Below are 27779 nucleotides of genomic sequence, written 5' to 3'. Positions count from 1 at the left end.
GAGACGGGGGGGGGGGGGGGGCAGGTGAACACTCGTTTCCTCCCGAGGACAGAAGAGGGGTTCTGGGTGCAGGTCGGCTCCTCACGCCCTCATGCCCCTCTTCCCTCCAGCCCTGCGGGGGGCGTCGTCCTCCGCTGTGTCGCCGGCCAGGTTCCCAGCTCGCACCCCTGCCTTGCCCCTGCCCTGGGTGGGAGACAGGACAGAGCGGGGTTACACCCCTGGTGGGGCCGAGACGCGTCGTGGCGACCTGTAATCTCCCGCTGGCTGCGGGTTCGTGAACACAGCTGGTCTCTGGCTTACCAACCAGCCTTGCCTCCACATAGGAACAGGTGAAGGTTTATTATTCCTTCTCCACACGCCTGAAGAAGCTCCACAGCTGAAACGTTGTCTCTCTTTTCCCTTCCTTTCAGCCTGAAACAATAAACCTTCACCTGTTCCTTTGCAGCCTATGCATGCTGACACAGCTCCCTACTATTAGAACTTTACCTCCCGGGAAAGCTCAGGCTGCTGCTGGAAAAGGTGAGTGGACCAGTAGGGGGCGCTCACTCTATGGTCTGTGTGGGTCCTGATGCCCCAGTGTAGTGACGGGGACACTGTACTGTAAAAAAGGCGGCGTCCTTTGGATGAAATGTAAAACCGAGGTCCTGACTTTCTGTGGTCATTAAAAATCCAGAGCGTTTCTCGAAAAGAGTAGGGGTGTAACCCCGGCGCCCTGGCCAAAATTTCCCCCTTGTCTTTACCAATCATGGCCTCCTAATAATCCCCATCTCTGGACTGGCTTCATCACTCTGCTCTCCTCCCCCCTGAGAGCTGGTGTGTGGGGAGAGTACTGGTGCATCATCCAGGTGGGGCTGCACACTGGTGGTGGAGGAGGGGATCCCCATTACCTGTGAAGCGCTTTGAGTGGAGTGTCCTGCAAAGCGCTGTATAAGTGTAAGCGATTATTATTTATTCTTATATGTACCCGTGCTGTGCAAACTGCGGAGACAGAATCGCACAGCCTCATGCTGCCAGAGCTACGCGATTCCTTTTGAGATGTTCGTCAGTGCGCGTTGGGCTGCAAAGGAAGAGGCTGAAGTTAATCCCCCACGCTGAAGGCCAGAGAGGAGAAACGCCTGAAGGAGACCCCCCACCCCACCCCAAACCGCTCGTCGAGTTTCTCGTCTCCATTACTCAGCCCGGGATGCACCCTCACGTGTCCCGTTATTATTCTCATACTGGCATGAGAAATAACAACAAACCAGCCTCTCGCGATCATCTTCTCCGTGACCCCCACATGTAGCCCCGAGACGCAGCGGGGGTGCACGCTGAGGCTCGCCCCGGGAGGCTTCAGTTCAGTTCAAGGTGTTAGACGGACAGCCGGACCCGCAGCGGTCTTACCGCCGGGGCGGGGGGGGGTCCCTGTGCCGGACTCTCCCCGCTGGGCGGCGGCGGCGGCCTCCGGTCCTCCTGAGAGCGCAGCTGCCGGAGCCGCGCCTTCTCCAGGCTGTCCCTCTGGGTCTGCAGGGCCTCTGAAAGCGCACGGAGAGTCCGGTGAGCAGGTGGGTGTTGCCCGGGGGCACGCACGCTAGAGGGCGCTGCGACACCAGTTTCATTTCGGGCGGAGAGCAGGGTTCGCCTGCGGGTAACACGCGATCTGTCTGATCCACAGACACGGCATCCCACTGATCGGCATTTCTGCTTCCCCCTTCATTCTCTCTTTCGGGAGTCATGCTATTACCGGGCGACCCGGGGAAATCGCCTTCCCTCATTTTTATTTTTGTTAAAGCAGGAATGAGTACCCAACCGGTCAGTTACCCAAGAGGGGCGCCTCGGGGCTGGCGAGCAGGGGGCTGATGGAACCGTACGACCCGTCTCTGCTGTTTCCTGAAGGAAAAGAAAAAGAAAACGAGTGAAAACGAAGCTCCACGATCATCAGACACAGAGCCCAACACAAGAAGGAGAGACGGACAGGAGCAGAAATTTAGGACAGTGCAAAGCCACAGACATCTGAGGTTAAGACTCCTATTGCGTTAGAATAATTCGGGGGTGTCAGGAGGAACGCAATCCGGGCCTGTACAGACAGGCACACCCCGACACCCCAACACCCACTCCGATCCGAGCCTACACAGACAGGCACACCCCGACACCCCAACACCCACTCCGATCCGAGCCTGCACAGACAGGCACACCCCGACACCCTAACACCCACTCCGATCCGAGCCTGCACAGACAGGCACACCCCGACACCCCAACACCCACTCCGATCCGAGCCTACACAGACAGGCACACCCCGACACCCTAACACCCACTCCGATCCGAGCCTGCACAGACAGGCACACCCCGACACCCCAACGCCCCGGCGTGCTTACGGTGCACGGCGCAGACCGCGAGCGTGGCGCGCGGGGCCAGCAGCCGGCTCGCGCTCTCCTGCGGCTGGCGGCACAGGAACAGCAGCTTCAGGCTTCCTCTGTCGTCACACAGGTCGATGAGCGCTGCGGCACACGGACACACGGGCACAGTGCGGTCAGGCGAGGGGCGCGACACCTGCTCAAGACCGAGCAGGGGCTCTGCAGGGGAGACAGCTGGTACTCCCGGGAGCCGGGGTCGGAGACTCTGTTGAGGAGCCCTTGCGTGCGTTTGATCACCCGGAGCAGGTTAGGGAACCTCCCTGTGCTTGGTGCTTCGTGGGAGAAGTTAAGACAAGATCCCAACCGTTGAACTTGACTCTGCAGCCAAAGCACCTGTTCTGTCATCCCCATCTATGAAATGGCTTCATCCCTGTGTTCTCCTCCCCACTGAGAGCTGGTGTCACATCATCCAGGTGGGGCTGCACACTGGTGGTGGTGGAGGAGGAGAGTCCCCATTACTTTGAAAAGCACTTTGAGTGGAGTGTCCAGAAAAGCGCTATATAAATGTAAGGGATTATTATTCTTATTATTAGTTAACACTCTGTTCTGTCTCTTTATTTCCCTTCTGGTCCACCTGTCTGCTACCTGACTAACTGCTGTTCTACTGAGTACATGAGCAGGGTATTTCATTTCATATTTCACCATCATTCAGATAGGGTATGTCCCTCTCCGGCTGAGGTGCTCTTTCTCGCAGGTCTGCCTGTGGACATCACAAATCGACTAGACCCAGACGGTGAAAAACGTGCACCTAACGTAAGGGGTTAAGTGACAAAGAAAAATGCATCAAAAGAGATGTGTTTTTCGGGGACTCCGCACCCTGTAAAGTACAGGCAGTAGCCCTTACAAAAACATCAATATTTACTCGGTCTTTAATAAACATTGTGCTGGGTTGTGCGAACACTGCTGGACCTGGGTGGGCTGTGAAGTGGTGTCTCTCTCTCTCTCTCCCAGTGCAGAAGGTGTAAGCAGACACCTGACAGTAACACCACCTTTGCTCTGTAAAATATTTAAAGGGCCCATCAGCAGTCTAGACTCTGTGTGTCTCGGGCTGACAGTGCCTCACTTACACGTCTCAGATCAGTGGCGGAGAGTCACAGTCGCTCGGATGAACAGATTACTAGTGGAGGTGAAGTCTAGGCTAGTCCAGGTCTCTTCTGTTGTGGTAAATCTTGTCCTACACATTCCTGTAGGTACAGTTTGTGCTGGTGAGATCCACACTCCCCTGTCTAGGACTAAAGTGATGTTGTTTTTACAGAACAGCCCTCAATGTCTGATAGCAGATCCAGCTCACTCTCCTCCTCAGAGGGCCACATTTGTGTCTGGATATCATTCCATTTAAGACAGTAATGACTTAATTGAGGCACGGTTAGCATTGCTGCCTCACAGTGCAGGGGTCCTGGGTTCAATTCCAATCCTGGGGCACTTTCTGTGTGGAGTTTGTATGTTCTCCCTGTGTTCAGGTGGGTTTCCTCTGTTGCTGCGGTCTCCTCCCACAGACCAAGGATGTACTGGTAGGTTAATTAGCGTCTGGGAAAACTGGCCCAGGTGTGAGTGTGTGTGTGTGATGGACTGGCGTCCCAGGAACTGCAGGAAGCTGGTTCTCCAGGATCGGAACTGCCCCCTACTGGCCCATTTTATACCACTCTGCGGTGAAAGTCATCACTGGCGCCCCCTACAGCACGCGCTCATCATTGCGATCGTTAGTCACAATTGGGCAGCTCTCCCGCCTTACTAGACAAATGCGTCACTGGTTCAAACGAGTTTACAGATCTTTTACTGGGAAAACACCTTCCTGCTCTTTACTAAACTCTTATCTCACTGAACCTCCCGAAAGCCCTGGGTACCAGTCATTTTCAGTTTGATACAGACATCTGTAGAGCGATGTCTGAAGCAGTCGGATCCGAAGGTGTTTTTTGGTTGTGTGATTAAATCTTCTCTGCCTCACTCTTGCACTTGTTAGCACTGCCATGTCATGCTTGAAAAAGAGCTTTTTCGGGGTGACCTTTACATTTATGCCTGGTCTGAACAGAAGGTGAAGTTTCATAAAGTAGAGCCTGCTCTGGTAGGCTTTAACATCGTAACAAATGGTACCAGTTCTGATACTCATTTATTGCATTTTTAATGTCTCCCTGTCCACAGAGCACATTTTTATATTAACTACAATATATATATATATATCCAAGACATCTGAATTTCTGAAAAACTACACTGTTTTGCCTGACATTGCAAACTTTGTAGTATGACAGGATGAGGTTTATTCATACTTCAGTTTTTAAAACATTTGGCTACCAAATAGCTGAAGGGTATAATTGGCAATAGGCTTGGCCGTCCTACCTGTCTGAGGTAGTCCCAGCCTGTTCCTCACATACTGCAGCAGCAAGACCAGGGGGCAGTTTGTGTTGGCCAGGAACTGCTCATTGTCTGGACAGAAGAACATTGCACGTACACAGAAGCAGGTTAATAGGGGAATGCCTTTGCAGACAAGACTACTAAAGGTACTTTGGGAAGCTAATACAGGCAAAAAGAGCACACAGCTCATGCTTTTAGTTGTAGACCATGCGGAGGCCACGCAGAAAGCCAAGTCACAACAATTCATATCCCCGCATTCCTCATTTAGACTGTCGTTTACACGTAGACTCCTACTGGGAGCTGGAAATTGAAAGATCAGGTTATAGGGCAGAGATGCCCAGTTTTATGAGAGTAGAGAGCACTTGCACCAGGGCATGTCCTGATAATAGGCTATGAAACAATGAAGATAAAAAGGCATCATGGAACTGGGCACGACTAATAACGACAGATACAAAAAGTGAGCAAAAGACCCAGAGATGGAGTGCAAGATGCATGTTTCTTACCTCCATGTTTTATGCAGACGAACATCTCACACAACAGAGCCGGGAACTTGATTCCTCGGAACAGACAGCACAGTCAGATCAGTACTAGGTTAGAGGATGTGGCTGCAATGGTGTGGTTTAATGTGTCACAGTGGCTACCTTGTGATGTCACAGTCCCCGCGTGGTACATAATTCTGATGTCATAGAGAGCTGGGAACGACCCCGCCGCACAGGCTGAAAATGACACAGCAATGTATTGTCCGGTAATTTGACATCAGCTGTTAAAGCTTGGTGCTTATTCTGGAAAATCTTCACAAATAATGAGCAAAAAGTTGCCCCATTATTGTGAATGGGGACTTCATTAAGACTTTCAAATGACACAGAATGTAGTTGTCATGAAATTTGCAGTTTACCTCCTGCACATTGCTTTACATTTCTGATGATTACAGTATTTCAAACACTTAAGTGCCACCTTGAGACTTCTTCCATTTTACAAGTGAGCTGTGTTGCTTCAGTCCCAGAGATACTTACTCTGAAGTATGGTTGCAATGTGCTTTCTGCACAAGCCTTCAACAACAGCGACAAAACAGCTGTTATAGAGTCATGCCTGAAAAAAACGAGCACCATAAAAGGAAGTAGAAACCCCCTATTTTAAGTGTCTGTGTCTTGAATGGCTATGTGTCTGGGCCAGTAATGGTGCTCACTCAGAGTGCGGGTGGAGCTCTGTGACGCTGATGTTGCCAGTTCAAAGGTCAGGCATCTGGGTCACGCCCCTCTGCTCCAGCATGGTGCACCCCAGTGAGGGTCGCCCCTCTGCTCCAGCATGGTGCACCCCAGCGAGGGTCATGCTTCTGCTCCACCATGATGCACCCCAGCGAGGGTCACGCCTCTGCTCCAGCATGATGCACCCCAGCGAGGGTCACCCCTCTGCTCCAGCATGGTGCACCCCAGTGAGGGTCGCCCCTCTTCTCCAGCATGATGCACCCCAGTGAGGGTCGCCCCTCTGCTCCAGCATGATGCACCCCAGTGAGGGTCGCCCCTCTGCTCCAGCAGGGATGGCGCACCCCAGTGAGGGTCACCCCTGAATCTCTGGCAAGCAAGTTCAGAAATTGTAGTGAGTCACTCAAAGACAGCTTTAGCAATTCCAGATGGGGGGGGGGGGGGCTGATCATGAAAAAATGCAGTTTTTTTTAAAGAAAGACAGCAGCTCCACGCCCAGGCTATACAGTACAAACCTGCTGCGTGTCTGCTTAGTGCTTGACTGCCTGATGCACAAGAGCGAAAGCTGCCTGCTTTCAGCTCCGCTTTGTGCTACGCACACTGCCACAGCGGCATCACCTTCGTCTGGTTTTCTGCGCCGCGCGGGCCTGCAGGCAGCACTCGCAGGCTAGAGCGTCGGCACATGCACTGTCCCCCCACACTTCCTCTTCCTGTGGGGCTCTGCCGGCGGCTTCCTGCCGCTCGGAGTGCGAGTGAGAAGGGAGTCTGGGTCGGAGCCCTCTGCGCCCACTTCACCCGCAGGTGTCTTTTCTGCTTACTGGCTTGAAATCACCCCGGATCCAACCACGGCCCACCACATCGGCAAGCATCAAAAGAAAACCCTGAGTGCGATCATACACAGATGGAGTGCTGCAGGGAATTTCCTGTCCCTGGGCATCCCAAGACCTCCCAGAGCACCTTGGTGCTCATGGACAGGGATGAAAGGGATGAATTTTTCTAGAGAATCGGCCGGCGCTGACGCCTTTTACCCATCAGAGCACATGTTAGACTTCGAATTTAGTTCAAGGCCCTCAGGTCAAATGCACTGCAAAGCATCTTGAAATCACACAGTTGCTTTTTTTTCCTGAATGGCCGATCATTTTCCGATTTTACATTCCCACATGGTTTGGAGTGGCCTGTCGTTCATCTGTGTGACCTAATGGCTACAGCTCCAACATCACACCCTCCTGCAGAGCCCTCTGGGGCCTGAACTGGGGAATTAATTACAGTACCTGCTAGCTCGCGGGCTCCTGGCAGGTACTGAGAAAGACTGTTGTGCTGAAAGATGAACATACTCAACTAAGGAGATGCAGAACTGTCCCCGTGACTAGCTGGCTGTCTTGCCTATACTTTTCTAACACATTTCCTCAACGTGTTCTGTCTTTTTGGGGCATTGCACTGAGATGGGCAAAAATGTGTTCCTTTCCAGTCTTAAAAATACGGTTCGGCACACTATTCTGTTTAAAATTAAGTTCCCCCATTATCAAGTAACTAATTGTGAAGTTCTCTGCTTTCCCAAACACCGTTTATCAGTTTCAAAGAAGTGTCACAGAAACAGGGCTGAATTGTTGTTTTGTTTTTTAAACAGGAACTGCCGAGCGAGACACCACAAGCAAAAACCCAGCCACACCATGTCAGTGGTGAAGATCTGAGCTCCGGCGACCTCCAGAAAAGCTGATGCAGAATGACCTTTACTCTCAAGATATTTTAAGGTTTTCAGCAGAAGTGTATCTGTCCTTTCCATCTCTTATCTTAACATCTTGCAGTTCTAGCTAAACTTGCAAACTGATACAATCAGCAGCACATCAGGGACTCGGGAAGTCATAGCCAGACAAGCGTTTAAAAGAAATTGATGTCATACATTCAAATTTAACTTTGCTCTAGAACAAAACACAGGAACAGCAACTAGTGTTGTCATGGTGTAACATATTAAAAAAAAAACAGTTACACTGTAAAACGTGTGTTGTTAACGTCCTGAATCCGTGTATAGGAATACATTAATATCACACAATATTTCTCAATATTTATTTGCTTCAAAATTGATTTTTTATACTAAATTCTTAAGACAAAATCCAACAGTAAACATTGTACGTACAGTCTCAATGGCTTTAAGACACACCATCATTTTCTAATGAAATGTGTGTTATAGAGTCAAATATTGTTCAAAGGCCCTGTAATGTGGACGTGTCATCAGAAGGCCAAAAAGCCCACAAGCTCTGTGCTTTTTTTCCTAATACAAAAAGGAGCACAGTGAAGTTTTGAGATTTCACGTAAATCTTTCAGAAGGCTAATTTAAGAGCTCCTGGAAACAGTTGATATGCGTCTTTTTTTTCCATTCAGCGACGTCCAGGCATCGAGTTTCCTCTTTGAAAGGAGGCGCCGCGAGCTCTGCGTCGTTGCGTGACAGAGGAGGGTTCTGGGGTGGCGTGAGTGGCATTTTGGCTCCGTCATTGTACGGTGGCGGCTGACCACTCGTCCAGCCAAGGGCGTTGGAGGACTCCCGCCCGAAGAGGCTGTGGCCCAGATATTTGCACACAGCTGTCTGGAACACTGGTTTTCATTTCAGTGACAGAGCGGAATAACTGAGCCGCTCACACGTCACGTTCTGGCTAAAGCTAAAATCTGCCCTAACCGCAACCGCAAGAGAATTTCTGACAGACAAAAGGTTAGGATTATCAGACCGGCCAAGTCGTTAAATACACCCGAGAGTTGTTAAAAAGGCAACAAATGGGTACAGGAACGGAGAATATTTGTTGCGGCTTTTAATTCCTCTCATACAAAACAAAAAATAAAATATCAATGAAGCAGTCGTTACAAAGCCCCTTTATATAAGCCTTTGCTATTTGGGGATGCACTTTCTGAAGCTCAGTGCATTATACAGATCTCCCTGGTCTGGCATAAATACCGATCTCTGCTATGCAGCTCATGCACCAGTGCATGGTACACACGCACGCTCTTTGTGAATTTAAACATGTTTGTGTCTGATCTGCTTGTGTTCTCTTTCTCCAGGTGGTCTTCCCAGTTTTGAAGCCTTTTAATGGACTGCTTGGAACCTGGCCATCACAGCCCCTCACTGGTAGGTTTATATTATCATTTGCTCAGCAGGCGAGGTGAGTATCTTCACTTTTTTTAGATCCGTATCAGTGCGGTGGATTCATTTTAGAGGATGTCTTCTCATGCTTAACAGGAAAAGGATAGAACATTCTAAATCAGTGTCCAAATCATGAATTATGAGAAAAGACTACATTAAATAAAGAAAAGCATCATGAGATTCTAGTAAAAAAAGTAAACTGCTCAACACACATTCTTTGAAAATGAGTGAGATGAATGGATCCTGTAAAAACCACAGAAATCACCAGAAAACACTATGATATTAGTTCAGGTGGGTAGCTGCGTCAGCATGCGTAGGCTGCAAAGGAACAAGTAATAGGTTTATTCCATGCTGAAAAAAAGAAGAAAGAGAACACAACGTTTCGGCCGTGGAGCCTTCTTCAGGTGTCACCTTCTTCAGGCGACACCTGAAGAAGGCTCCACGGCCGAAACGTTGTGTTCTCTTTCTTCTTTTTTTCAGCATGGAATAAACCTATTACTTGTTCCTTTGCAACACTATGATATGTTTGTTAATGTCTAGGAGAGAGGCAGTTGGTTATTGGAGACTGCTATTCTTCCTGTGTTTATGACAGACATGCACAACTCCACTCCTGCAGGTTTTTATTTTCCCTTTGCTGTAAATGATCTAATTAAGCTTCAATTAAGTAACCAGTTTGGCACTTTAAGAAAAGGTACAGTATGATTAAAAAACTGATGATTAAAAAACTGGAAAACTGGATTCTGGCTCTTAAGCTTGTGATTTGTGCACCTGTGACTTAAAAGCTTAAACCAAGGGTGTCCAGTCTAGATGTATCTTTAGGTTCTCAGTTCAACTCAGAGTTGAACAACCTGAAGTACTTTGTTATAGGCTTAACTGGAGCAATTTACCTCTCCCAGGTCTTCAGGCAGTCCTGCTTTCAAGAGACGTACAGTAGAAAAGATGATGTAAAGAAACAGACATTGCCTTCTATTGATCTCCAGCAGAGAAAGGCAAAGAATCAATGAAAGACTTCAGAGGCCTGCCTTCTGATCAGCCTTGCTTTCTTCTAAAACCTCTACAACATAAAGCCAAACGTTTCTTTATACATTTAAAAAAAAAAAGTTAAAAGAATTTCCACCTTCACCTGGCTGGCAGTCGCCCACCAATTGACAACCTCTTTGGAAAATGAGTAAGAAACACCATTGTGAGTTATGATACTGTAAAACGATACTTCATTTGTCCCTGAGTGGCCTCAGCTCTTAAAATTCAAGCCAGTGCAGCTAAACGTTGTGGCAAACATGAGGGTAATTGTTTAAAAAGTAATCGCATTCATGCGACACTTTTCATCCCAGAATATCCCAGAGCGCTCTACATTCTGGACAGAAGAAAAAGACCCTGCTGCGTCACAGCCCTGCTGCGGAGGCCGGGGCTCTGCTGTCTTTGATGGGGCTCCTGTTGGGGTTCCTGGGATCCGACAGGCGAGGGGGGCGAGCTGAGAGGCCTTCCAGCCTCCTGCTCTGCGGTGCCGACACGACGGGCATGACATCCCTGTCCTGCCGGGATGAGAGAGGTAGCTGTACTGTGGAAACCGGAAGGGCTGGGGAATTCTGTGCCGTAGAGGAGGAGGAGGAGGAGGAGGAGGAGGAAGGGAGGGTTGGGTGGGGGGGGTGGGGGGGGTGCTGCCAGAGGTTATCCAAGGCTGGGGGGCGGCGCGTCGTAGGGGGGCGCGGGCAGGGTGGAGCTGGACGAGGCGCTGGAAGTGGAGAAGCAGTCGGAGTCGTCCATCAGGATGGGCAGGGAGCACTCGGAGCCCCCGTAACTCCCGCTGGGCAGGCTGTGGTACTCCCGCACCGGGCAGGCCGTCTCCGTGAAGTTGGACCGGAAGATGATGTCCTTGGGAATGTGCAGCCACTCCTGCCAAAGAAGAGCACGGAGAGGTTGGCTTGTCAGAGGGCCGCTGTTCCCTCTCGGGGCGCCCCTTCAGACCGGCTGTCTGAAGCAGGGGGTTTAGGGGCTCCTAGAAACCCAGTCCTTAGCGTCCAGACTCCAGCAGGATTTCTACATCTCCTCACATTGAGAAAAATAGGTCCAAAGCCTTTAAGTGGTTCATGTGACCCTTCCGCCAGGGGATGAACACAGGGAACAAGGTGCTCTCGGCACTGAATGGAATCACACGGATGGACACCCAGAAGGAAGCCCAAGCCTGGCCCCGAGAATGGCCTGCAGGGGTCCCTCAATCCTGATCCCTGGGGGTTGACGTGTCTCTGTGGGGTTTTTAGGCCTCTTTCAAGCAGTAGGACACAAGGACCTGTTAGGTGTTGGTAGCTTGGTCCACTTAAGCCGATAACAAGCCAGTCCAGGTTGTTAAGGGCCCGGCAGGACTGGAAATCCTCAGGGACCGGGATTGGGGACCCCTGTCCTACATCATGGCCAACAGGAGCAGCACCATGACTACAGGGTTTTGCTCCCACCTGGAGGAACGAGGCCCCGAGAAAGCCGGAGCGCATGCCGTTAAAAACACTCATATAGAGCTGCTATCTTGTGTTTTTCTATTTATACATCTAAATTTTCTACACGTTTTAAACAGTGTGATTCCCCAGAAAGCCTGCCAACACAAAGAAGGGAGGCACATTGAAGTGATTCCCGGTGACGTGCATTATCACCACAGCCAGGGCAGAGTGGGTGTGACACTGGGGCACTGCGTGTGACCTGGGCTGCCTTCGATTAACGGAGACACGTAACACTCTGTCTGTGACAGGAGAGAGGAGGCCCTGGTGACTGGGCTTCTAAGCCATGAGAAAGCTAGAGAATATGTTTCTGTTCTGGCAGGGGACACCCTGGATGGGACACCTGTCCATCTCAGGGCAAAAACAGATGCACACTCGATTTTCTCAGAAGCCAATTAACTCCGGACTCGGATCACCCTTTCAGGAGCTCTACAGAGACCTGAAAGGGATTTCCCTGCATTCCGCAAGTTCAGAGCTGCATTCTGCAGTAGGAGCAGGATTGCTTAGCGCTGCGGTCCCTGAGAGAGAGAGAGAGAGACAGAGAGAGAGAGAGAGTGAGAGAGAAGGGGGCTGTAACCAAGCCCTCCCGTGCCGTACTTCGACATTTCCGTTGTATTCGTTCAAGAGGTCCTCCAGGTTCTTCAGCGGGTTGGGGGCGATGGGTACCAAGATGACCCGGAGCCTGAGGAGCGCAGAGTGGACAGAGAGGTCAGAGGAGGGTGGCGTCTGCACGCTAACCACCAGAACACTACCTTCCGTCTGCAGCTCTATTAGTTAGTTGGCGGTGCAGACAGGAGAGACTTCTGCTGACCAACCAAAACCATAATTAGGGCTTCAGCTTTTCGGTGCTCATTCCTAACCATGTAAAACACCCTTTTCAAATTCCTAAATCGTGACACATTTCAGCTTGCTAATTAAAAAGACAGGATTTCCAAAACAAGGTGGGTTCCTCTTGCGTTAATGAATGAACTGCTGGTTTTTTTCCTCTGGAATAGGAACACTGCTGCCAGGTGACACAGCTTGTCTGATCCTCAACCTCACATTTCACTATACTATAATTTGCACTGCTGAATCTGTTTGCCATGTGTTGTACGAAACTCCTGCTGTCAAACATTATTCCAGGAATAAATATCCATGCACTTGTGTGCTGTCTGAAACACACATCTGCAGCTTTTAAAGTTTTAATGGTTTGCAAAAAGTTTCTAAAACACAGTGTTGGGGACTTTTCTCCTCAGCAGGACACAGGATGCTTAAAAGGCAGTTATTATAGTTTAAAATGAGGTATACATCTTAAAAATAGACACCAAATACCAGCCGCCTTAATGATATTTTTAGAGCATTAATGGGGTTAAAAAAGGATCTGCTGATCCAGATTGAATAGATTATAAATGCAAACTGCATATGAGAGACAGAAATGTTCTTACTTGTGATGCTTTAGTGAAAGAAGAAAAAATCATTCTGTGACTGACCAAAAGCTTTTACTTCAGAAAGCCGTCCGGTTTCAAGCAGCGCTCTGGACACGCCAGGGACTGAAGGGTTTCCCGTAGCGCCTACCTCTCGTTGTGGACGAGCAGAACGGCCAGCGTCACGAGGAGCGCACATCCCAGGATGGGATACAGCACTTTCTGGAGCAAATTCGCGCTGCTGGGGTTCAGCAGGCTTTCAGAGTCATCTTCATTTTCTGCGTCAGCCCAGAGGGGGAGAGAGAGAGAGAGAGAGAGAGAGAGCAACACAGAAAGGTCAGCACCTCAGTGCCTGGGCAGACTGTGCCCAACTCCTGCCATGACTAAGGTCAGACCAACCGCCTGAACATCTGACCTGCTTTAAGTGAGGGTGTTGGGATAGGAATAGCGTGCCCTCAGACTCAATAACATGTCAAAGGGATGGTCATCTAGTTCATGCTAAAGGCTAAACTCTTCATAGTTTAAAAGAAATGAATACAGTATCTCAGAGGCTACTTGAAATCCACCACCTTAATAAAGATCTTCATTGCTTATCAAGACCTTTGACCTTGATATAGAACCAGTATTTGTGGACACTTTTCACACTCTTTTTAGAACATACTCTCTTACTGTCTGAAAAGAGGTACCAGATCCTATGTATGAAGAAAAGAGAGAGTATTTATCTCATTTCATTTCATTCAACAATGAAAAGATTGTTTGGACGCAGGGATCTTCTTACTGTTGTTGTAGACATTTTACCAGCTAATTCTCTGTTTTAAATCTTATGATACTGGATTGCAGTTCTGACTGAGGGATGTTGTTAAAATGCTTTTTGTGTCATGGTGTTGTATTATCGTCAGGGGTGTTATATGTTATGAAATCTTGATGTGCAGGACCAATTCCCTGAGGGGCAATAAGAAATTTAAATTCAAGAGGGCTGCAGAGAGGAGGAAAGGAAGGCGGAGGCTGGGAAGATGGCGGGAGAGGTGGGAGATCCCGGAGAAGCAGTACCTGTCCTGTTGCTGCCCCAGGACAGAGGGATGCTCCACCCGCTCCAGTAGTCCGACGAGCCACAGTGATGCGCAATCCGGGTGCGCACCTGGAACGTGTACAGCTTTTTCTCATCGGGGAAGGCCATGTTGTAGGGGTTCGCCCCGCTGATCGGCTTGGAGATCTGGGGGGAGAGAGAGAGAGAGAGACGGAAATCTCCCCGCTTTTAAAATGCTGGATTGTGCGTGTGCACAACGAAAAGGCTCAGCCCTTTGTTGCACCATAAACTTTAAAGCCTGAGTCCTGGGAACCCATGGGCAAAAATCTGTCACAGACAGGAGTTTTCTCATCCAGCGATGGTGGAAATGAACTCAGAATGCAAACAAAAGAACAAAATGGTCCAGATAAAAAACTAGATCTAGAAGAAACTGCAATTCTCTGATGCACTTTAGGCAATTAGTCCAATATAGCACCACTAGACCTCTGTCAATACATTATACACCCAATTTTAAAAACAACATATTTATATGCTGGGACCATGCAGCCAGATTATACAAAGGATGGCCGTGTGAAATTCCACCCTGTGCTTCCACAGGCTGGCCTCTGTGAAGTGATTTCTCACTCTTCCGCCTGATCTGATCGGTGCGCTGGGGGCTGCTGGCACAGAATGGCCACCACGCGTCACCCAGGTGGGATCTGCTCTTCAGGGATGGATGAAATATCTCCCCTCCTATTTACAAAGCTCTTTGGGAGGGGAAGTGCTATCTAAGGGAAAATGATCATTACAGCTATCATTACTGCTGCTGCTTCTTTTGCGGTGGCTAATTATTTATGACGACAGTATCGGCAATATCCCCACCTGCCAGTCGGTGTCCTTGTTGTTCCTGTATCGGACCTCACTCTCCACGCAGCCGGGCTTACTGGTGAAGTTCCAGTACAGCCAGAGCCCAGAGGTGTTGCTGAACTCCAGCGTCAGGTTGTCAGGGGGGTTCAGCACCACTGGCGTTCGGAGACACAAGACACAACAGGCACCATCAGGTAGGCCTCCGCAGCACATGTGCATGGGCTGCGCATGGGCTGTGCACGAGCTGCGCACGGGCTGCCCAGCTCTCTGCAGCACATATCTGGAACACACTCTGCACCAGCCATCAGTGTACCTGAACTGCATGTGAGTGTTTCACTGCACAGTGCTGATGCAGGGTGCCTATGTTTGGATATAATTAGAAAAAACAGGTTTTCCTGAGCCTGCAGAAGCCTTAGAACACACAGAAACATCAATTTCATTCATGCCACAGGTTTTCAGCGCAAACACATTAGTACCATTTAAAATACATGGGGACTTCTTTTCCCCTAATTTTGTCACTGTACATTTGTCCTTTGCTCTTGCTTAGCATTTTAACTGTAGTCAAGTACACCTGCTAGTGTAAAACACTGTTATTGTAGTAAGTTATTTTGGCTGATGCTTTTATTCAAAGGTGCATACAGAGGCAACAGATATTATGAAAACGTTGGTACCAGTTAATCCAGCCGGTGGTGCTTGTTGCTCCCTGGGTCAGGGACCTGTAACCTTGTGGCCAGAAGCCCAGTGCCCTGCCCACTGCTCCGCTCTGCCACCCCTTATCTGCACTGTGGCCCCTGTGTGACAGTCATGGCGTCAGCCCCCTACCTAGCCCTTGCAGGTTGATCGTCACTTCCAGGACCTTGCTCTTGTTTTCTGCCAACAGCCTTGTGTACAGGGGGTTGAATTTCATATCTGATTTGTAGGGCAGCAGGCAGCCCACATTGTAGCCCTCCTCCTGCAGGTACAGTGGGCACTCCGTGTAGTCCGGGCTGTGCTTGCTCTTGAACCTGACAGAGGACAAAAGCCTGTCACACACGGGCAATGCAGATAGACACAAAGACACACACACGCACAGACTCGATCACACACGGACAGACACAAAGACACACGGAAAGACACACGCACAGACTTGATCACCCATGGACAGACACAAAGACACACAAACACAGACTCGATCACACACAGACAGACAAAAAGACACACAGACACACACACGTACAGACTCGATCACACATGGACAGACACAAAGACAAACATAGACACACACGCACAGACACAAAGACACACAGACACATACTCATGCACACACAGAGACACAATCACACACTGACAGGCACACAATCACATGCATGCATGCATGCATGCGTGCACAGAGACATGCACGCACAGACACAAAGACACACACAGACACATACTTGTGCACATACAGAGACACAATCACACTGACAAAATACACAATTACACGTGCACACACACAGCCACACAATCACACATATGAACACACACAGAAATAATCACACACAGAGACACACACACACACAGACACAATCATACATGGACAGACGCGCATGCACAGATGCACACAGACACACAATCACACACAGAAAGAGACACACAGATGCACAATCACACACGCACAAACACACAGAGACACACGCACAGACTCAAACACAGAGACGCACAATCATACACGCACAGACACACAACCACACTCACAAGCACAGTGAGGACCGCGCCCAGAGTTAGACAGCCACGTTGTTGAAAGGGTTTTCACTGTGACGACCTGAGTGCAGGTGAAGATACACCTCAAGCACAATAAGCCTAAATGCCAGATGTCCAAGCTGGGCTGGGTGACCTCTCATGCATAATCTAGTTCTCACCTACTAAATATTCAGAACTGGCAAAAATCACCATCTTGAAGCACTGACACAACACTGTATGGTTTCCATGTGAGGGCAGCAGATCCTTAACTCTGTATACCGAGGTGGCAGCTACACCCCTTCACTCATGCTAGTCTTCCTTTCCCCTGTGACTGCATACTTCTCACCGCGGTCTGGCGGCATTACAGTAAGCGGAAAACACCGTGCAGCAGTTCTCACTGCTAAGGGCTTTCCGGGCAGGCTTTCGAGGAGAGGACTCACTTGCTGTGGAAGGTGTAGTTGAGGGCAGGCCTGCCTTGTTTGGTCCACTGACACTGGATGCGCTCCTCGTTGGGGATCAGGCAGCTGAGCTCTGCGCAGAGACACACAGACTCTGGTCAGAATCCGCACGTTCGGTGCCACAGGCGTCTCAGGGCTTGGGGGGGCCCAACTGGCACCTAATCGTAGGTTTTTAAAAGCCTTTGCTGCAGGAAATTTCCCCCACATCAAAGAGCTTGCTGGAACAGGCTCCGGCTCCCCCACAACCCTAATTTGGATGAAGCAGTTAAGAGACTGGATTGGTGGAAGAAGCAGGGTTTAAGAGCACAGCCATCTGAATAAAGAAGTGCCTCCAGTTCCCCATTGTAAATGCTCTTTCGCACAGTTTCTGCTTGTGCCCTTTGGTTCACATCTCACTGTTCACGTTTTGCCATTGAGGACTAATTTGTATCCAGGTTCCCTCATCGTCTTCTCTGATCAAGACATAAAAGGTTCAGGTCCTCCAGCCGGTGAGTGGAGAAAATTCCTTGGGCCCTAGAATGCATCTGGTCGTTTTTTTTCTGTACTGACTCTGTTACGGCTGCTACTTGCCACAAGCACCTAATCAACGCTAAGCGCCGCCGCACGAGGTAACTAATTATCCCCATCTTTCTACCATCAAATTCCTTCCCATTTAAACCCTCACTTCCCATCACTCTGTGCCCGGTATTGGTCTCTCTCTCTGGAGTTCATACCTTGCCTTCGCTAAAACCTTTCTGAACGGAAACCACGGCTTCGAACCTGACCTCGTCCTTGGACCACGACTTCAGTCTCACGGATCGGATTGTTATGGCCTGAAGAAATCTCTCATCTTCCTAGTTCTCCCCCTACTCCGCACAGGGTCCAATTTATATTAAGACCGGCCAGGCCTTTCATCATTTTTGTAACATGGTGACTAAATTTGTCTATGATATTCTTAATGGGACCCAATTAGTGCATTGCAACATTTGAACACAACAGCCCTTTATTTGAATTCTACCTTTTTGACTATGTAGCCTAACATTTTGTTTGCCTTTTTTTGTCGCTTCTCTATATTGTCTGAAATATGTAAGCAAAAGAGTTTCAGAAACACTCAAGTTTTTTTCATAAGCAGAATCTTCTGGGTATGTGTTTCACATTTTGTATTTATGGTTTAGGTTTTTAATACATGCATGAAAAACCCTGCACTTGTCTTGTGAATGTCATCTACCAAGTGTTTGCCAAGCCTTGAATCAAATCTAAATCTTTCTGAATTTCATTTGCTAATTATACAGAACTAGCTAATCCTCCTAATTTGGTATGATCTGCAAACCCAACTAGTTTACTAATTACATCAGAATCTAGATCATGGAAACTATAAAAACTAGGAAGAGCACTGGTCCTAGTATAGATCCCTGTGGTACTCCACTAGTGACATCACCCCAGTCTGACCCCTTATCTGTACTCTGTTTCCAGATAATTATCAAATTCACAATCCAAATGCACACATTTGCCTGAATGTATAGTAATCTGAGATTTCATGTTTATGGGGAACTTTATCATGAGCTCTGTGTGTGTCCATTACCACCGATGCTTGTTCAAGAAACTCTAACCAGTTGGTCAGGCAAGACGTACACTATCTTTTCTAAATCCATGATGACTATTTCCTAAGACATTATTTCCATAAAGGTGATCCTCTTGTTTAGTCCTGTAAATTGTTTCCATAACAATTCGTATCTTCCAGACTCTGGAAGAAGCTGTTAAAGTCGATACCCTGAGTTTTTTCTGAAATGGCTGGATTTCAGACTTCTTTATTCAATTGCTTTGATCAATTGTCTACATGACCACAGTAAACCACAGGGACCAAATGGCCTCTCTCATTCGTTACCTCTCTTGTGTCCTTGTATTACAGAGCAGAGATGTGCGCAAGGTGAGTGGGAGTTTCTTTGCAAAGGAAACCGTACTCATCAGATAATACTGATGATAAACGCATTTGAAACGGTCAACGCCTTCAGGCTGGAATAAAAAAAAAGTCATTTCGAACTGGTTTCAGACTTTCCTGGCTCTGCTCCCTGCTTTAAGGTTTCTTAACCAGGCTGTTTTGTTCTGAGGTATCTGGCTCAGAGCTAGCTGGAGTGCGCACAGACCTCACGAGAATTGTTGGGGGATGAATTCGCCAAATGGGACACATTTTCAGACCTCTTAAGAGAAAGTTTAAAGACAAAGCAATTAATGTCCTTCTACCCAGGATTAGGAGATTTCAGAAAAGAGGTGTTTCATTTCTAAAATGCCTGTGACACATCCTGTCTCTGTGCGGTACTGCTGCAGAGAAAAAGAGACCCTTGTTAGACACGGAGTTTTGCTTTCCTGTGAATTTCATAGAAAAATCCCGATAAAACTACCGTTAGTGATAGCAGCTTTTGGTTTTGGTTGCACTTGTTGCAGATGTGATTTTAAAAAATGACATCACAACTAGCCTGGTGTGGAAACCCCCTTTATTTGGCTCATCTGTTAGTCCACAAAAGTTCAGACAGACTGAAGCCCAGGCCTAAGAAACGCTTAAAAATAAAAGACAACAAAAGACACATCTTTAAAAATACACCTACGCACAGGGGAGGAAGTTCTGCAGGAACATAGAACAGTTCACCCCAGATGTTACATTTTCCCTAGAAAATGTGTTTATGTAGAACATTTGATACAGTGTCGAGCGAAAGATTGCGCGTCACTCGGGAGAGCAGGTTGCTGCGAGGATTCGAGAGCCACAAAAAAAACAGGGAGAGCTGCACAAAGGGATGTGAGACTCGGTGCCCTTTCAGTCACCGTGAGGAATTCAAAGCATCGTAAGAGGAACTGTGTTCCAGTGAAACTCGGCTTTTTGTTCTGCATGAATGAGGCGAAAGTTCTCCCGTTTGAAAGGGCGCACGTCTGGGAATTCACTTAGAAAATGGCTTTTGTGCACTTTTGGAAATCAAATCCCTATTGAGTATTAACAATGTGATTTTCCATAAAGCGCTCTGGTTTGGAAAATGGCTTTCTTTATATTATTCTTGGAAGCGTTTAAAGTCTTTAGATTGTGGTCCTGGGTTGTCAAGCCAAGTCAATTAACAATCAGTCTTCCTTAAACAGAAAAACATACCTATGTACACATATGTGACACAAGCAAATAAATTAAGACGACTAGGAGCAGGAAGCTTTAAAAAAACAAACAAGCAACTAACGACTCTCATAAACTGCATCACTACTGTTTTTCAGCAAGAGGTTTGAGTGATTTCCTGTCAGAATGCTCATGATGTAAGAGGTACCAGTATTTCCATAAAAAACACCTAAAGTAATTTAAAACAGGAACTTGAAACCCGTTCTTGTTACTGAACCAGCTATGTTCACATCCATCACACGTAAAAAAAAAAAAAAAAAAGACAAGAGGTCAGACAATAAACTCGAAAACAGAAATTGAACAGATCTCCGGTCTCGCTGGGCGAGAGGTCGAGTGGCGCAGGTGAAATTGTTTTTCTGGGAACAGGTTGGAAGGTAAGAACAGACTCACCCACTGCACTGCTGTCCTGGAATCCCTGAAAAAATGTGAGGGAAAGGAGGAGAGCGGTTGCCGTGATCATCCTGAGAGAATCCCACTGTGATCCAGCGCTCCTGGACAGAGCTCGGTCTGAATCAGCGAGGGCTGGCACTGTGACTCTCTCCTCTCTCGCTCAGCCTCGTGGCGCTGTGTTCAGCCAGCACTGCAGTTTCCTGTTCAGGCTGGGGCACCTGACTAGCAATGTTATCGTCAGCTCCGGAAATAACCTATTTTTACATACCTACTAAGTTTTAAATACAAATCTTAAAAAAGAGAGAGAAGTTTTTTGAAAAAAGGGACAGACAATAAATGATAAAGAACTAGACTTGGAACTATAGTACCAAATAAAATCTAGTCCATGGGAAGGGTCCATCTGGAAGCTTATAAATACTTTGAAGTGTCACAAGCATGTCTGAGGATAAAGTAACCTGAGATTCACAGGATGATTGAGGTCTGGCTATCTCATGAGAAGGTTTTAGCTGAGGGCTTCAGGGATGCTGGCCAAAGAGCTGTTCTTTTACACAGACTAAACACTGAGACTCAAAACTGTGTTTACATTTCAGCAGTAGGGGAAGGCCTTAGTACTTTCTGTGAAGTTATACACAACACGTACTGCGTCCTGGGACAGGAACTAGTAGAGGCCAGCGTCCCAGCCAGCTCGTGTTGAGACACTGCTTTCTCTGAATAGCCCAAACTTGCAGAATTGTAGTTCTTGGTGGCACAGAAGAGCTCATAAGAACTACATGACCCAGGGGGCAAAGTTGCTCAAGCTGGGTTGTGGAAAGTTCCTAAGGTCACATGCTGCACCTCAAAATCCTTGCTGGCCTCAGACTTCATTACTGGAGGGGGTGGGTGCGCAGGTCCGAGTGACTGGTCAACCTCCGACTGAGCAAGAGGGTAGATAAAGATAAAAAAAATCTTTAGATCAATGGCAGGAAGTGTGGGACAGACTGTGATAGAGGGCCAAGAAATGGCAGGGCTTTCAGGGTACATGAGAGGAAACAAGGGAACTGGAGGAAAAGGCTTTAGGCGCCGACCTTGTGCAATATAACCAGAACACATTCCACTGATACAGCACCTTACAAAACAAGCAGTTTATAAACACTGAGCTTAGAGTCTGGGTTTCAGGAATCTGGAGAAAATTGTGTTTTGAGTTGCGTTAAGCTAAAGATATGGCGATCCGAGTTTTATCAGGTATTTTTCTGTGCTATGCAGACGTTGCCGATCGAAGCTTAATCAGTCAGAAAAGAAATTCCACACAAAGATCAGGGTAAAAAAAATCCAGTCAACAAACTGTACACAGTGACACAAATATTTACATAGCATTTATTCAGTATGACTGAAGCACTACACAAATTACTGCAAACCAGCAGAATTAGCCACCCCTCAATTATTAGAAACTCGTCCCTGCTAACGGTTTATTTGGTCACATTCCAGCTCACAAGAGAAATGAAAACCATTTCAATTTTTTTGCACTCGACTGCTGGAGACTGCTGTTTCTCCCGTGGCACTAACGCTTTCTTTCCTGCTCTTTTTCACCATTTTCAGGACCTTCCGAGTGGCTACGGATTTGTCCAAAATGCACACTGAAGTCAAAGAAAAACTCATTCCCGCGATTCCATTCAGAAAGGCTTTCAGCACGGTTTAAAGACTCATCGCTGCCGCAACCCCATTCCTCCCCCATCTCTACCGGAGCGTCCAAAAATCTCTCTCTCAACCCATTCGGAGGAGCGTTCCACATGCTGGGAAAGCCGCAATGGGAAAAGAACACAATGCAGGAACACCGCGTGTGGGATTTCATCGGGGGCTGCTCAGGCAGGCTAGTTTCTCCTCTTTCCAGTGTCCAGCCGGGCGGTCAGGGCAGCCAGTGGTCAACTCTTCACAGATGTCTGTGTGTGTGTCTTCAGCTGCTCCTGAGGAGCTGTAGGGGTCCGTACCGGAAACTCACCGAAGGCCCACAGCTTTGTCCAGGAAGGAGGCGAATTTGCCAGGCTGGCCGGGCAGGAAGGGCATCAGAGCCGACAGGTCCATCGTCCTTAAAGTCTCGACGAGCGTGCTGGGGGAGGAAGGCAGGGAGACGCCAGGGTTAAACCTCACGGCCCTCACCTCTCGCCTCTCCCAAGGAGCAATGCCACAGATCTGCGTTTATTACACCAGACCCGTCTACTGACGTACTGCAAGAGTCAAGTCTCGCATCTCTCATTTCCCTTACAATCCTGCACATTTAATAACTGTATTTTGCAAGCACCTTAAAACTGAGTGAACGGGCTACAGTGCCGGCGAGGAAGAGGGCACAGTACATTTCTCGTTGTGCCACTGAAGAGGCCGCAGCTTTTGCATAAATTCTTGCAGAGCAGTCTGATGCCGGACAAGAGTTTCATCATCTTTGATAACCAAAGTTTGGATTTTTTTATGTGGTTTTCATTGTTGCTCCTGTGCTAAACGTCTGAACAGGTCGTGTGCAACATTGTAAGAGGGCTGTCACAAAAAAAAAGCATGCGACAACTTACGGTTAAACTGTTTTTTCACTATCACGCCTACGTTATTTATATTGGCTTTATTTTACTTTTGATTAAGGAAGACTGGAACATGTGATGTGACAGTTGCACACAGCACAGAGGGAACAGCCACCCCCTCCAACTCAGGAAAGAGTAGCCACGGATCACACATTGACACAATCTCACTTCACACACAGAGAGACACGCCAGGACCAGGTGCACACACTGCGGCACATCAAAGACCTTGCAGCAGACCAGCAGCCCAGAGAGACAGGAAGAAGGAAGCAGGCGAACTTCTACAGCTTCTCATAAGAGCAGCAGAGCAAGGGCAGTTATCGACAGAGCAGGGGCAGTTATCAGCAGAGCAAGGGCAGTTATCGACAGCAAGGGCAGTTATCAGCAGAACAGGGGCAGTTATCGACAGGGCAAGGACAGTTATCAGAAGAGCGAGGGCAATTATCAGCAGAGCAAGGGAAGTTATCGTCAAAGCAAGGGCTGCTATTGTCAGAGCAAGGGCAGTTATCGACAGAGCAAGGGCAATTATCAGCAGAGCAAGGGCAGTTATCGTCAGAGCAAGGGCAGTTATCAGCAGAGCAAGGGCAGTTATCGACAGAGCAGGGGCAGTTATCGACAGAGCAAGGGCGGTTATCGGCAGAGCAAGGGCAGTTTTGGGGGGCCGATCACGTGACGTTCCTTGAAAAAGCACAGCGTCGATTCAGCCTGATGATTCAACACAAAAATCAACACACGATCTCTTCTCCCTGATCCGGCCTGACACACCTTTCATCCTGCTGGCAGTGGGAGTTAGCCGCTGGTGTGTCTTTGCACCTTGGCTATCTGTGCCTCACGCTGTACAGGAAGTCTGCTGACCTATTCTTTCAGCATGGTGTGTATCTATAGACTCGTACGCGGTCTGAAACACTAAATGGGAGTGGCGCGTTTCTCTGAATTAGGACACGGACCGCTTAAGAGAGAAAAGCTTCAAGAAAAGCACGTTACTCGAAAATAAACGTCAAGCCCCACACAGAGGTTGACAAAAGGTGGGGGGGGGATATCGTGAGGGAGGGATACATGGAGATTGGGGAGGGAGGTCAAGAGGTCGAGAGAAAGAAGAAGGAGAGGTGGCGGGTGTGGAAATGCGGAGGGGGGGACTTTAAGACACGCCAGTGGCCAGTCACCTGCAGGTACAGTAGTGCAGGTGGCCCTCCCTGTGCAGCTGCCTGGCCAGCTCCAGCTGGTGGTTGCTCATCAGCCCGTCGTTCACCACGACCAGCAGGGGCTTGCCCGCCCCCAGGGTCTCCAGACAGCTCCCTGCGCCTGCAGCACGGAACAGCACACTTTCAACCACTGCGGGATAAGGGCCTTCCGAGTGGCCGACGAGTTTGCGTCGCGCTGCGCTTGAAGAAAAACAAACTCATTCCCGCCATTCCTCTCTGAAAGGTTCATAGACTCTGTACTGCTGCAGTGCTCCCACCCCAATCCAGCCCCGTTGCTACCGGTCACGAAAAACAGAGCTCCCACAAATATCTCTCTCGATTCATGGGAGGAAGCATTCCATGTGTTTCCAGACAGGCTGGGTTCCTGTGGGCTTGCTTCCTGGAGGAAAGCTCAGACAATCAGTGGGCCTCACGCAGGCACTGAAAATCCCCAGAGGCGGTGAAAAGAGAAGACAGGGTGCACTTTTTTACAGGGTTCTAGAATAAAATACCAGGCCAAATAGTTGAATCAGACAGTATCAAATAATATACTTATATAGCGCTTTTCTGGACACTCCACTCAAAGCGCTGTACAGGTAATGGGGATCCCCTCCACCACCACCAGTGAGCAGCCCCCACCTGGATGATGCACCAGTCCACTCCCCACACACCAGCTCTCAGTGGGGAGGAGAGCAGAGTGATGAAGCCAGTCCAGAGATGGGGATTATTAGGAGGCCATGATTGGTAAAGACAAGGGGGAAATTTAGCCAGGACACTGGGGTAACACCCCTAGTTTTTTCGAGAAGCGCCATGGATTTTTAATGACCACAGAGAGTCAGGGCCTCGGTTTTACATTTCATCCGAAGGACGGCACCCTTTTACAGTACAGTGTCCCCGTCACTCTCCTGGGGCATCAGGACCCACACAGACCGCAGGGTGAGCGCCCCCTGCTGGCCCCACTAACACCTCTTCCAGCAGCAACCTGAGCTTTCCCAGGAGTCTCCCATCCAGGTACTGAGCAGGCTCACAGCTGATCATCTCCAGTGGGCTGCCAGTGATGGGTTGCAGGGTGACATTCTTTCAAGACGGCGCTGGACGAGAACGTGGGGCCAGTGATCTTCCAGCAGCCTGATGAGCTATACAGCCCTAAAGGCCTCCTGTTGTTCTCAACCATTCTTACATTCTCGCGGAACAATTCCGTCTCCGAGATCCCGGAGCCAGCCTGCGTCCCGTCGTTACCTGCGTGGCTGACGACGAGGTCGGCGCCGCGGATCTCCTCGGCGATGGAGTCCTTGTAGCGGAACACGCGGAGCTCGATCCCGGGGCAGGCGGCGGAGTCGGGCCGGACGGAACCGCGGCCGATCTGCAGGACCAGCTGGCTGTAGCCCAGCGCCCGCAGGGCCTGGAATAAAGGTGCCGGTTAACGGGATCGTCAGCCCCCCCCCACCCCCCGATTCACGGCACGGGCCGTCTCCAGAGGGGGCGCGAAGCGCAGAACCCGTTCCGGAGAGGAAGGGCTTCACGAGCAAGGAAACGCTCCAGGTTATTAACTGCTGCAGCATTTAATCAAGCTTCAGCACAAACACGTGCCCTTTATACTGTATATCCATCGCTTTCCTCAAACACTCACGCCAAGGCTGCTGCCTTCAGTTTTTTGCTCTAAGAGTGACTGAGTGGGTGGTGCCCTAGAGCTGCTGCCGCACAGTCCTCGTCTCCGACCTGGAGCACCTTCTGTGTGGAGTCGGCACGTTCGTGTGGGCTTTCTTCCAATCCCTCCCACCTTCCAAAGACAAGCTGGCTAAGTTAACCGGCGACTCTGAATCGTCCCTGCATGCTTGTGGGCGCCCTGCACAGGACTGCTGACCCACCCGAGCTGTTTCTCTGCCTCGGTCAGGCCCTGGCTCACCAGGATCGTCCAAGTGCTAACATGGCTTTCCCATGGTGCCTTGCTGCCACGGTCTAAAGAGAATGTAATTTCGTTATTAATGTGGTCTTGGCACTTCATATTGTATTTTGCCTACGAGTTTATGATCAGCTTACAATATTTCTCAGGACTCTTGACTCGCAGACTTTAGCTCCTGGTGGTAATATGCACTTTCAGTGGTAAATGAAACTTTGACATTTGTTTTGGGATAGACTTGCAAATCTATATCCTTAAGCACTTAAATGTGACTGTTAGATTTAAGGGGTTTGATATTATGTTATGTTTTGCAAGATACGGAAACTGAATATGGAAAAGGGACATATTTGTAATTACTTTTTAGAACACTGGGATGATATATTCACAAAATAAAATGGACTAATGCTACTCCCCTCTTTACTATTTATGGATGAGATGTTATTATGTTATTAAAATGGAAACGAATGACTTGACCACCATTATAAACTTGAAAAAATAACAGCAAAAAACACACGGCGTTATGTAAAAATCTTGTGTTCCGATTTGAAATGACTGCTGGCAGCGTATTGGTTTGCGTTTCATATCTTTCTGGCTACCCCTTTCTCCTTTGTTTGATGTTAATTTAAAAAAAACAAGCGCTTTGGGGAACATGAATACGAGGTGTGACACTTTTCTTGTGGGGGGCTTGGCAGTGCTCGTAATTTCTGAGCTGGACGACGCCGCCATCTTTAGGTTGAACAGCTCTACAGCTCCTGGAGTCACCCGTGAAAACGACACGTCACTCCCTCGACGAGACGAACTATGGTGCTTATCGCTGAATTGTGTTTCTCCCTGCTTACCTAAGCGCGCCATACGGACATAAAACCCCCAACGTGGAGTAATTAAAGTTAACTTTTCATTCTCCTTCCCGTCATCACCTCTATACTGAGCGCATACTGCAGCTCTGGGTCGCCAGCCCTTCACAAAGCAAAAGCAGAAAAAATGACGCAGAGCGAAGTGGAACTCCTCACAGCGTCATTTTAAAACAGCATTGCATTTAAGAACGAAAAGAAATAAAAAAAAACTGTTTCGGAAATCCACACAAACCCTGTACGGCGGCTATCCAAGCTAACTACTGGCGGCGAAACATTCAAAATGGATGTACCTGCACAGCGTCTTCGGATGAGACGCACGCTATTAATTCGTCAAAGCTCGTAGTGCCTACGGTTACAAATACGCTCTTCATGGTGACTGTGTAGTTATTCTGGGCTAAATCGAAATCCTGCACGATGCATCACAACGATTTGTGTTTCAGAGTGTCTCTGCCACCATGTTAGCAGCAGCCCAGCACGTCTCCCTCCCTTCGCTAATCTCCGGAATGTTTCGTGTTTTTCCGACGCATCGCCCAGAATTTCTTTAAAGCCGGAGAGACCCCATATAATCATCTACCCCTGTAGGTAGCGCGGCTGGGGTCTGCGAATTTTAATTCTTTTTCTCAGCTCTTAGTGGACTAAATCAGATACTCGTTGTCTTAATTGGGACAATTTTACAACAGGTCCTCCTAGTTCTTCAGGTTGTACTGCCACAAAGAGACCTGAACTGCAGATACACCGACTCTCCAGAACCAGGACTGCACAGCCAGCTAGTCGAGCTCCGTGAAGTTGCCCCCC

The 27779-nt window shown here is 48.6% G+C and overlaps 3 protein-coding genes across 4 annotated transcripts; all 3 read right to left on the bottom strand.

The window, feature by feature from the left end:
* Positions 1 to 81: 81 nt before the first annotated feature.
* c9hxorf65 (chromosome 9 CXorf65 homolog) lies at positions 82 to 5267 on the bottom strand. The gene is made up of 6 exons (XM_088924509.1): positions 5243 to 5267; positions 4725 to 4811; positions 2352 to 2474; positions 1798 to 1866; positions 1381 to 1511; positions 82 to 183 (listed from the first exon to the last, which is right to left on the bottom strand). The coding sequence occupies exons 1-6, from the start codon at positions 5265 to 5267 to the stop codon at positions 82 to 84; spliced, it is 537 nt and encodes a 178-aa protein (XP_088780635.1).
* A 2726-nt stretch (positions 5268 to 7993) lies between these two features.
* Positions 7994 to 20690, bottom strand: il2rgb (interleukin 2 receptor, gamma b). Of its 2 annotated transcripts, XR_016091530.1 has the most exons (9): positions 20510 to 20659; positions 16972 to 17062; positions 15656 to 15837; positions 14849 to 14988; positions 14011 to 14173; positions 13112 to 13238; positions 12155 to 12239; positions 9959 to 10964; positions 7994 to 9159 (listed from the first exon to the last, which is right to left on the bottom strand). XR_016091530.1 is itself a non-coding variant. In XM_088924795.1 (8 exons), the coding sequence occupies exons 1-8, from the start codon at positions 20577 to 20579 to the stop codon at positions 10740 to 10742; spliced, it is 1083 nt and encodes a 360-aa protein (XP_088780921.1). In that variant the 5' UTR covers positions 20580 to 20690; the 3' UTR covers positions 8730 to 10739. The 2 variants fall into 2 exon arrangements, 1 of the variants encoding a protein (XP_088780921.1); XM_088924795.1 differs by having other exon boundaries at positions 8730 to 10964; positions 20510 to 20690.
* A 1158-nt stretch (positions 20691 to 21848) lies between these two features.
* Positions 21849 to 27491, bottom strand: LOC148828707 (UDP-N-acetylglucosamine transferase subunit ALG13). The gene is made up of 4 exons (XM_088925312.1): positions 27275 to 27491; positions 25470 to 25632; positions 24213 to 24351; positions 21849 to 22592 (listed from the first exon to the last, which is right to left on the bottom strand). The coding sequence occupies exons 1-4, from the start codon at positions 27353 to 27355 to the stop codon at positions 22481 to 22483; spliced, it is 495 nt and encodes a 164-aa protein (XP_088781438.1). The 5' UTR covers positions 27356 to 27491; the 3' UTR covers positions 21849 to 22480.
* Positions 27492 to 27779: the final 288 nt, after the last annotated feature.

Source organism: Atractosteus spatula, chromosome 9 (genome assembly GCF_055471065.1).
Source record: "Atractosteus spatula isolate fAtrSpa1 chromosome 9, fAtrSpa1.hap1, whole genome shotgun sequence".
Classification (NCBI taxonomy): Eukaryota; Metazoa; Chordata; class Actinopteri; order Semionotiformes; family Lepisosteidae; genus Atractosteus; species Atractosteus spatula.
This window is presented reverse-complemented; position numbering and strand designations above follow the sequence as displayed.